Raw genomic sequence first — 11,370 nt, forward strand, 5'->3', positions numbered from 1 at the left:
ACAAAGAGGGAAAACCCCCATGTTTAAACTCATTAGGAAGAGCCTTAATTATCTGCAACAGCAGAAAAAGAAAGGAATGCTTATTGTAGGAAGTGGTTCATTCTCACAAAGAAAATAAACCAAAAAACCGATTGTCTTAACTTCAATGATTTTGTATTTCAAAAGTCTGTATTATTAGTTTCCTAAAGAAGCTTTAAACTCAGAATAGACACTTTGTTGATAAGCCATGTAGAAAACAGAAATATTGCAGTGGTTGGAGAAAACTTAAAATTTAAGAAATGGAAACCCAGAAGAAGGTTTCAAAGAGTATAAATTATTAAATGACAGGCAAGAAACTTAAGCAACCATGTTTCATGTACGTGGAAAAAAAGAATGATTGAAATACCAAAAAAAACCCCAAAAACCACTTCCAGTAAAGAAGAGTATAAGAGCTTAGGTAAGGCTATTAACAAAACTTTATTTCCTACTCATAAATTTCCTTGCAATAACGTTTGACCTTACCGAAGGAGCTCAGATAAATAAGTTACCCCAGCAGTACCCCTTGAAATCACTTCATAAACTGCAAGAGATAGTAGGCATGCCAGCTTCAGTGTACCAAGTACATTACAGATTCTAAAGTACCTTCACATATCGATGATGCTCCTCTTCACTTAATATCTGTAACAGCCTGAGGTACCTTGTTTACAGTGACACTTACCAAGTCACAGGGTCCAATCTGAACTTGCCAGAATCAAACTACAGAGGCTCTTAAAAATACCTCATATCAGGTCACTTTTCATTAAATACCCAAACCACACCATTGCTATGTGTAACATACAGGATAAAGATTTGGTGGTTTTTTGTACCTACTGAAGAACTGTAGTAAGTGATCTTATCTGAAACCTGAGAATTTTGTGACATTTCAACATCTGGATCTCTTCCCTGACTTTTTTTCCTAGAGAGTTATTAATTTTTACTAATTGCCTCTCACTTTAAGCATGTAAATAGAGTATAGGCATTTAAAGAAGCACCTTAGTTCAACATAGGCAACATTTTAGTGCTTCTTTTGCAGAGATAAAAGCAAAGCACAGCACACTTAAAACTTGGAAAAATAGATCAATGGGAAAGGTGGATACTGCCACCATGTGGTGTAAAAAGAACAAAACTGGAAGTTTCTGTATTAAAGGTCAATGTACTGAGAAAATTGTTTCTAGCACAACTTTAATTATTGTTATCTACTGTCTTGTTAATTTGCTTCAGCAAAAATTAATATAGATGTCAGTCAAATCTCAGAAGGCTAAATCCTTCTGAATAATTTTATTAAATCAGAGCATATTAAATGTACAATGAAGGAAAATGCTTATGTAAGACAAAATGAACAGGATTAATTTAATCTCAGCTATGACCAGAGATATTACAAAATAATGCTGAACCACATAAATGCACATATTTTATTGACTACTTTTTCTAATTCAATCAAAAAGAGAAATGAAAATAATTTCACAAGATAATCTCGTGTAAATAATTTCTCATGCACTTGATTATTCCGTAAGTAAATTTCAGAGGCAGAAAAAGGCGACAAATAAAAAAATATTCTCAGAAGTAGTAAAATGACAATGGTATTTAAAATCCCTGATAGCCAAGACTGATAAATATACTATGGGTACCTAAAACTATGTTATCCCAACTCCACATTTATGTGGAACTAAGCTAAAACACAAATTACCCTGGCTATATACATGCTAAAAATACTATAAATACCTTAAAAACAACATTATTCTTATACTGTTTCAACTCCTTTGCTCTTTGAAAATAAAAATTAAATTCTCTACTTCTAGTGTTTAGCCTTTACTTGAAACCAAATTATCTTTCTCTTTAGTACAGAAATAAATAGGAAAATTAAAATATAAAAAGTTGAAAAGTATAGCAAAGGAAATGCAACCACAAAGAATTATTAAAAATCCGTTTTTATATCATTAATATTAAAGGTGAAGCAAATTACTATCAAGACATCACATCTCAAAAACTATACACTGAAACATCATGGTGTCTTCACCTGCTGCTGGGTGGATCTCCTGTCTCAGCTTCCCCACCCTGAACCTTGCCCTCAGAAAGCACCAGACAGCTGGTAAGAGAGTACCCTGAACAGTCTCATGAGTACATCTTGCAGGGTAGCCATGGCATAAAATTAGCTATTATACAGAAATGTACATACCATGTTTCTCCTTTCCCTCCCTTCCTCCCTCTCTGCCCTCTTCTCCCCCCAGTTTTTATATAGGAAAAAAGCTTCTATATCTTATACATGAATAATGATTTGGAGAATGAGGTTTTCACAATATTACATATTTAGACAGTTTCTTAACTAAGATAACTCAGAAGTACAGACCTCTGTCAGAGACTTCAGCTGGGATTTGTACCCACTTAGTTCTTCTGTTAGACTCCCCTTTTTCATCTGTAGATCACTTAGCTCTTTTCTTAAGGAATGGACTACTTCATAAAATCGGACCTAGAAGAACAAGATATATATTCAAAATTGAGACTAACAAAATTGCAATTGCAAAACTATAATCCTAAAAACAAATCAGCTCAACATTTTACGCCAATAATTCACCGAGTTATTTCTAGAGCACGACAGAAACCTGGTTGGGGAGTTGGGATGCGGTGAAGGAAACGTTACAGCAAAACCAGCATCTTTCTTCAACCTTTGACAGCATCAGCTAAGAAATAATCAAAATATGTTTGGCACTGAACAAAAGAGAAAAATAAAGGTAAAGATTACATTGCTGTTCAACTAAGGCAGGTCCAAGTCAGGTTTCCCAAATTAAAAAAAAAAAAAAAAAAAAGGATGCACTTATTTGTGCCAAACCTAGAGCCTATTTGATTAACAGTGTAAAAAGCGAAAAAAACAAACCCAAACAAACCAAAAACCTATTTAGCAATAACTAACTGAACTTGCTAACTTCCCCCAAGCAAACTTAAATTTTTATGAGGTGTGTAGAAATGGTGAGGGACTAATTTTTGTTTTCTGCCAGTTCAGTGTGCTGAATTTGCACCAAGAAAAATGCAAGAGCCAGCGCAGGAAAGCAGGAACAGCACATAACCAGGAAGAACTGTGACACACACCCCCCCCACACACCTTCAGCAGTAATATCTTGTTATATGGATTCAGCTGCATCAGGCAACTAGGCCTCTGAAAGACTCAACTCTGCTAAATTAAGACCAAAAAATCCTTGTAAAAGGATTAAAAATAAATTAAAATCTGCAACACATACTCCGCTCTCTTCCCCCACTTTAGTAATAGGCATATTAAGTCTCACATCCATAAAACTTTTTCAGAACATTTCTACTGACCAAGAAAAAAAGACTAGAAAATACAGTAGTAAAACCACAAAGTCAGTAGTAAAAAGCACAAAGAGACAAAACAAAAAAGAAAGCTTTTTTGGGATACAACCCCCACACATACACAGAGGTTATTACTCTCAGATTAACTTAATACCTTAAAATATTGGTTTTGGGGGATGGTGGAAAGAACAGACAATTAGGTACTGTTTTCATGCAAAAGCTACTGCATACCCTCCATCACTAATGCTTTGTTTGATATATGATTAAAGAATACAAGCAAGAAAGCACAAATAAAGTGACCATTCAATAGCAACGTGTACTACACTTCCATGTAGAAGGAAGACAGGTCTCGGTTTTGCTACCTGTAAGTAGCAGAAGACAAAGGAAAGTTTCAGGTGTATTTCATATAATTGACAGCATACAATTCTAAAAACACAGAAGCCATAGAAATTTGTCATGTAAACATAGATGTAGTTTGCTTTATACAATAAGGCAAGTGTGCAACATGACTGAAAAATGAGTATTTGTAGTTTTAACTGTAGCATCTGATGATTCAATTGGTCATTCAATAACCTTGATTATCACTAATTGGTAACCATTTAAAACATTGTGGTTTTTTCACACTTGCTTTTCCAGTAAGCTCTTGTATTTTTACTGCAATTTCCCTAGGAAACCTAACTTATGCTATCAGACCACATTTACTTCTCAAACCACAACCACCTTAAAACAGATTTCCCAGTAGAAACCAAGATATCATGGGATACAGGTATCAAGAATAAATGTATTTGCACAGCCCTCCCAAGAAAAGATAATTACATGGTAACAAGAAAGTGCAAATGCACGCAGCAGATAAGGGTGAGGTTGTAGCAGAAATTCAAGTGTTACTGTTATTTAGCTAGTTTGATGACCAATAAACATTCATGTAACTCAACAGTCAAAGCACGCATTGCCTCTCGCTGACTCAATAGAACAGAAAGAAATTACTGGAAATGGGATTTCCAAAACATATCTTAGAAATTACAGGTTTATATCAATGTGCTATAAGCAAAGAGTTACTATTTTCCAGGCAATTTTTAAAAAACTCTTTGCATGTGCCCACCACATTTTATGGAAAACTAGAATTAACCTAAAAATGGGTGGGTGCAGAGGATGAAAAAATTGGCTTCTGTTAAATGAAGTTATGTGAAAGCAGTTGGATCAGTTAACTGCCTTCTTAGACAAACAGCAATTGAGCTGTAGTTAGCAAAATGATACAACTGAAAGACACAGCAATTAAAATAAGATCAAACAGAATTTGCAGATACCGTTTTTAAACAACTTGCTGCAATTTTTTATTTTTTTTTTATCACAGACTACACAAGAGGTTCACTTTACTGAACAAACTGAACTGGTGCTTGGCAGCCAAAATACTTAATGGCCTGAAGTATTATAAAATTTTGCATACACTGTTTCTAAAAAAAATATCACTCTTTTAAGTGGTAAAAAAAAGTTTAAAAAATCTGAATTTTTACTTTTAAGTTAAAAAACCAGAAAAGCATGATTTTCAGAGAAAGATGCTTAAAACATAATTTTTCAGTTGTCATCATTAAATATTACCTAGTCTTCGTTCTAACATGTCATTACTCCATCCTTTTGTGGAAAAACAGCAAAAAAATCTCACATTTGCTTTAATTCCAGTATTTTAAACTTGAAATATCTCTATATACAAAATCTCCATTTAAGCTCTTCCTACTGTTTGTCCATTATACCAGGTTTCAAACAAAGTCTAAGCATTGTATACATGTTTACTTCTATCCTGAAGATTGTAAGGCAGTATTTTATAACTGATTAAAAAAAAAAAAAGTCTGAAAATTTCTTGCTCAAGTTGTCTAAGCAGGACCCTTTCTTGCCAAGGAAAATTTTACCCTAATATCAGTAGGCTATGCTGTTAGTCTGGAGCCAGAAATTTTAAATGCCTGAGAAATAGAAAATTCTTCCTTAGGCAAGCAAAGCAGAAAACAACATTCCTTTCAACATCCTTTACCTAGCTGTCAGAAGCCAAATGGATGTACAGACAGGATAAGCAAAACAGTTCTGTAGCCACCCAGCATCTGCATCAGCTGAATAATTCAAAGTAAAGATAAACAACCAGCAAGCTTAACTGATACTTTCAGGTTCACACTAATCCTCTTGCTAAGAGAAGCAGCAGCAAACAGCATTTTACCTCATCTTTAGAATGCCTTCTCCGGGGGGGAAAAAAATAAAATCAGCCAAAAAAAGTCACTTCTTCAAAAGAAAAAAAGTGACATGTTAAGAAGAAAGGGGCTTCACTGAACACATTAGTAGAGTTTTTGGCACAGATATAAGTAGCATTTACTCATTGAACACAAAAGGAAAAGAAAGGTAAGTTAAGGGTAGAGGGTGGCTGCTACTCATCTCTCCCAGTTCATATCTTTTTGAGACCCCCCTTTCTACTCACAATCTAAGCACCCTAATTGTGCTGTGACAGCTTCACTTAGAGCAGCTGACAAGGTTACTAACACCTGGTATCTGTCCTGCCTGGCTACATAGTCTTTTGTACTGACTGTCAATCAGCTCCCGAAGTTCCGAACTTCCTGCACCCCAATTTCAAGCAAGTTGACGCAGATTTCCACTTCTGTTAAAAATATTGCTTTTTCAACCATTGTGGTGCGGGAATCAACAAACACCCCTCAAATACTTCTGTAGAGGGCAGTAGGTACAGTAGACATCTAGAGGGTAATAATGCAGAAGAACCCAAGCCCTTCCTGCTGCTTTCAAAAGTCCAAGTTTTGGAACTTCTTAAATGAGACTTTTGCAAGATCATCCTTTAGATAAGAATGACAATTTAAGGTACACTATCTCCTGTGTTTGGTCAAATAGGAAAAGGCCAGATGGAAAGCGTGAGGGAAAGGTAAGGTTCTTTTTAAAACATCGGTCTGAGATTCCCCTCTTTACTGGAATGCAGTCGTAACGGACCAATCCAGAAGCACACCTTCCTCTGAAGGTCCTTTATTTCTAGCTGGGGATGAATAAGAATTCTAGGATTATAGACTGGCTTCTACTCCATGAACATCCCTTTAATTCTAAAAAAAAAAAAAAAAAAATTAATTTACAGCTTGTGGTGGGTTAACCCTGCCCAGCAGCCAAGCACCTATATGCCTGCTCACCTACTTGCAGTAAGGATACAGCCTATATTTTAAACTAATACAAAGCAAAATACTCACAGAAACATATTCAGAGATAGAAAGCTGATCTTCAGGAAGAGACTTTAGCTTCTCATAGCAATCATCTGTTAATTCCAAATCTCTCAAGCTATGACGGATATTTCCAGCCCTCTCCCTCAACTGATGATTTGTTTCCTCCAGCTGCTTCTGTCTCAATAAAACAGTTTCCATTTCTTGTTTCATTAGAGCTTGATGTTTTCTTCATGATTGATTTGAAAACATTTGAAAAAAGAAGACATTAAGTAGTGAGTAACACAAGTGACAAAGCTTCGAATACCCTGGCAAAGGAGTGAGTTGTGTTCATTTTGCAAAAGGGAAAATTTACACAGATTAGTTAACTAGCACAAGAGTGTATACCACCATGGTTACATTAACATATCAGACACAGCATATATAAAAAACCAGGAACTTTATAGTCACTGACAACACAAAGCTGAATCTGAGAAGCGACAATCTCCACATATGCTGACTTGAATTTATAAATAAATCTTAATTTACCAATCAAAAGGTTAAAACACGAAAAAGCAGAAAACATTTCCACAAAATCCCCAAGGAACTACTATATCACCAAATAAAGCAATAGTAACTTCAACTTGTGTTTTATCAAGTTTCAGCCCATGGATGCTCATGGTCTATTTCACACACAACCCTTCATTTTCTAACAAGTGTAACATAAAAAGTCAGGGTCCTTTTAAAAAAACCAACCAACAAACAAACCAAACACCATCACATTAAAACAAGTAACCTTACTTCCAGCCTTAAAACACCACCACTACTATTATCACCAGTGACAAGGTATTATACAGCAAGAGAAACTGCACATCACTTAATGATGTTTCAAAGTGTTTAGTTCATTTTATTCAAATCATAGAATCATAGAATGTTAAGGGGTTGGAATGGACTTTTAAAGGTCATCCAAGTCCCAATCTCCCCTGTCATGGGCAGGGACACCTCCCACTAGACCATGTTGCTCAGAGCCCCACCCAATCTGTCTTTGAACACTGCCAGAGTTGGGGCATCCACAACCTCCCTGGGCAACCTGTTCCAATGTCTCACCACCCTCACTGTAAATAACTTCTTCCTAATATCTAACCTAAATTTCCCTTCTTTCAATTTCTACCCCTTACTCTTTGTCCTATTACAACAGTTCTTGACAAGGAGTCCTTCTCTGGCTTCTCTGTAGGCCCCCTTCAGATACTGAATGGTTGCTATGAGGTCTCCACACAACCTTCAAATCAAAGATGACTGACCTACTTTTTTGGAGCTATAACCTACTTTTTTTAGCTATAACTCTTGAAAACATATCCAAATGAAATAATTTTTTACAACACAGTCATTCCTGCACTATTTAAGAAGTAACATAAAAAATACTAGCTAATACTACAAGGTGACATCTGCCCCGCTGGTTTAAAAAAGACAACTGAAAGTCTGAGCAAAGCAGTCACACGAGGACGTATTCTTTAATGTGTACAATTCTACTAAATGGGGATGAAAACTGAAGTAAAAGACTGTCAAGAAAACTAATGGAAAGATCGGGGAAAGGAAAGTAGTTCAACTTTTTTATGCCTATTAATAACAGTTTGCACATCAGTACACTTTTACTGAGTACTCGAGATAACTCAAGTATGGCCAACATAAAAATATTCCACTGTGGTGGAAGTAAGCATACAGAGTGACAGATGTTTTTCTGACACAAACAGCTGCTCTTAGCTGAAAAACTCTGCTGTAACTAATCTCAGGTCTGGCTTCACATCCCTAAATCTGTTCTAGCCTTACTACAGAATGTGATTTTGAATTAGCCACATTTGTAAGCTGGTGCATCCTTTACTGTAACATGAGACTATGTAAATAATGCTCTTCCTTCACAGGTGTTTTAAAACATTTCATTGACAAAGCAGTTTGGAGAAGCCTTCTAGCCAGTCTATTTTTCAGCTACAGATTAACTAATAATATTTCAGAAAACTAGGATAGAAAGTGAGTTTCTACATCATCGACTGCAAGCATTTCTGACAAATCTGCAATCTTGACTGGAAATGCTAAACATTATTCCCTTACCTTTCCCAAGTCATCTACACTACAGTTATTAAAAATTCAGTTTAAACTGATGAAAATTCTGCTCCCTCTGCCTACGCCTTTTGCTCTTTATTGGTTTTAAGAACATTTTTATTCCTCTTTCCTATTAAATGCTGAATCAAGGTAACAATAAAACCAAAACCACAAACTTCAGCCAGTGAGAGTTGAATTCAAATTTACTTATATGTACATTAAATATGCAAATTACATATTTAGAATGAAAATACTAATATAATCTGCAAAAGAAATCCTACTCCTGCAATTAATAATTATCTGCTTCCATTAATAACTTATTTATACAAATTTAAATTAATTAATGGACAGTAAAAGATGAAGTTCTTAATTTTACTTCCATCATACCTAGCATCTTCTTGCTGTAATGCCAACTGACTATCCAGTCGTAAAGACAACAGCTGCTTTTGATGGATTGCATCATTAAGCTTCTCTTCTAGCTCCTCGATCTAAATACAAAGTATAAAATGAAGAAAAGTTACCTTAGTAATTTTTAAAAAATATTTTACAAAAAAGAACAACTTGAGAGAAAAAAGTGAAGATGCCAATGTTGAGGGAAGTGCAACAATAACTGTGTAACAAAAACTCTAAATATGCTAAAGCTTCATTGAATATGATACAGATTTTGTCCCAATGAAATAAAAATAAAAAAAGACTTAGTTCTTAATTAGGTCTTTTTCAACCAAATATCTACTTGTACAATGACTTTCAAATTAGGCTTAAACTCAGAGCAGCAAGCCAATGAAAGCCACAGTTAGTATACAGTAGCTTGTAAAAATGAACTGCATGTAGATGTGGCAAAGCTTTTAGGCCTTTCTTAATTTCATGCATCTTAGAGGAAGCTGTGCACAGCACAATCTACTATTAGCATGTTGGTATATTCTAGCCACATCTTTATTAACAGATCATTAAATTGTATTTAGATCACTTTTTCTAGAATTCCACAAGTTCATGTTCAAAGCCCTATTAAGCTGCTAACATCAGTTTTTCCTTTGTATTTAGAAAAGGTAGAACTAATTAGATCACACCTCATATATTTATAATGACTTGGATAAGTCAGCTAAGTTTCCCATATCTTTGTTTCCTTTTCTTCTCATTAAAGAACCCAAACAAAACCCAAAGAAAATCACCAAACCACCTAAGCAAGCTTCCATCATGCAATTCAAAGAAATTTTTTCAGAACAGAAGTTTCTACCATACTCTAAAAGCACCAAAACGAACAAAACATTATATAATGAAAGGAGAAACACTCCTTACCTTGGTCAAATATTCCACTTTCAAGTTGTCAATCATCAAGTTTCTTTGAGATAATTCTATTTTAAGCAGTTGAAGGTTATGGAGCAACTCCTTCCGTTCAATCAGCTGCTTAGTGATTTTTACAGTACCTTCTTTCTCTTCAGAGGAAGAAACATCATCAGTTGGCATTGTGGTTTCTAAGCTAATATCTTCAGATTCCAAGGAGCTAGAAATGTTTACTTTCTTGGTTTCCTTAGAGCCTTCTTGCGACATTTTCTTCCACTATTTGCAAAGTTGTTTTTAAGCTACACTTTGAGATGAGCCCCTTGAAGAGTTAACAGCAAAAATCAAAACAAATGAAAGGCATTATGTCGTTATGAAAAATTAACCAGTTAAACTAGACCACTAATCAAGTAATGCTCCTCAGTATTGCTATTTATTTTTTTTCCACCTGAGAAAAACATACTGACAAGCTCTGAAGAGGGCAGTTGCCTAAGGACTCTCTTGCTAAACAGCTATTAACAAGGGGTTTGACCACAATAAGTTAAATGCCAGTGTGAATCTAGCTTACTAGTATGATAAATAGAGATGTGTAAGCTGTCAGAAGTGCATGTACCAAAAACTCAGGAGACCCACGAGGCATATACTACATCAGAGAACATCCCGTAAGAGGCATAACCAGACTTTCCGGATAAAAAGGTAAAGGAATACTTTGATCACGGAATCACTCAGTTTGGAAAAGATCTCTGAGACCGCAGAGTCCAACCTATGACCGAACAGCATCTTGTCAACTAAACATGGCACTCAGTGCCACATCCAGTCTTCCCTTAAACACCTCCAGGGACGGTGAGTCCACCACCTCCCTGGGCAGTCCATTTCGATGTCTAATCATCCTTTCTGTGAAGAAATTTCTCCTAATGTCCAACTTAAGCCTCCCCCGGCGCAGCTTAAGACTGTGTCCTCTCGGCCTGTCCTTACTTGCCCGGGAGAAGAGGCCGACCCCTACACGGCTACACACTCCTTTCAAACGCTGACTGCCTTCCCAGCAGCAGTAGCTGCACTGTTCTTACCAGGCTGGTGACCCAGCAGCCACACGGACTTTTACAATCCGCAAGCACAGACCACGGTTGTTTCTCACAGACGGCGCTGCTCAGAGCCCTGTCGAGAGAGGAGACGCCGCGCTCGGAGCCCGGGCAGCGACAGCGGGGCTACTCCCCGCGGGCGCTCTCCGGGACCACAACCCCCTCCCTTCCCCACGGCAGGCGGGGGCGGTCCAGGAAGGGGGGATGCTGTTCTGCCCACCGAATGCCCCGAGCTGCTGAGCGGTAACTGCGGGGGGCGTTGACCCAGCCCGGCGGGTCCCCGGGGCAGCCCCCGCACACCCCGACCGGCGGCGGCTGCGGTAACACACGCACGCGCGCGCGCGCGCTTCCGCCTCCCCTCGGCGCGGCGGGGGCGGGGCGGCTGCACGACATCACCGCGGCGACGGGGGCGCCGCTTCCCG

General features: G+C 37.2%; 1 protein-coding gene across 8 annotated transcripts in view; it reads right to left on the reverse strand.

Moving 5' to 3' along the window:
* Positions 1-11,370, reverse strand: part of PIBF1 (progesterone immunomodulatory binding factor 1) — a 113,900-nt gene that overhangs the window by 102,102 nt on the left and 428 nt on the right. For 2 of the 8 annotated variants that reach the window (XM_039385175.1, XM_039385182.1), the window contains exons 1-5: positions 10,937-11,267; positions 9,888-10,191; positions 8,979-9,079; positions 6,546-6,744; positions 2,366-2,485 (exon numbers count right to left, since the gene is read on the reverse strand). In XM_039385175.1, coding sequence (XP_039241109.1) covers positions 2,366-2,485; positions 6,546-6,744; positions 8,979-9,079; positions 9,888-10,139 — 672 coding nt within the window. In that variant the 5' untranslated portion in view covers positions 10,140-10,191; positions 10,937-11,267. Of the gene's footprint in view, positions 1-2,365; positions 2,486-6,545; positions 6,745-8,978; positions 9,080-9,887; positions 10,192-10,936; positions 11,268-11,370 lie in introns of those variants that run through there. The other 6 variants (XM_039385180.1, XM_039385179.1, XM_039385176.1 and 3 more) reach the window with 5 other exon arrangements.

The sequence above is a fragment of the Pipra filicauda genome, unplaced genomic scaffold (genome assembly GCF_003945595.2).
Source record: "Pipra filicauda isolate LSUMZ 115617 unplaced genomic scaffold, ASM394559v2 scaffold39_size4671491_pilon, whole genome shotgun sequence".
Lineage (NCBI taxonomy): Eukaryota > Metazoa > Chordata > Aves > Passeriformes > Pipridae > Pipra > Pipra filicauda.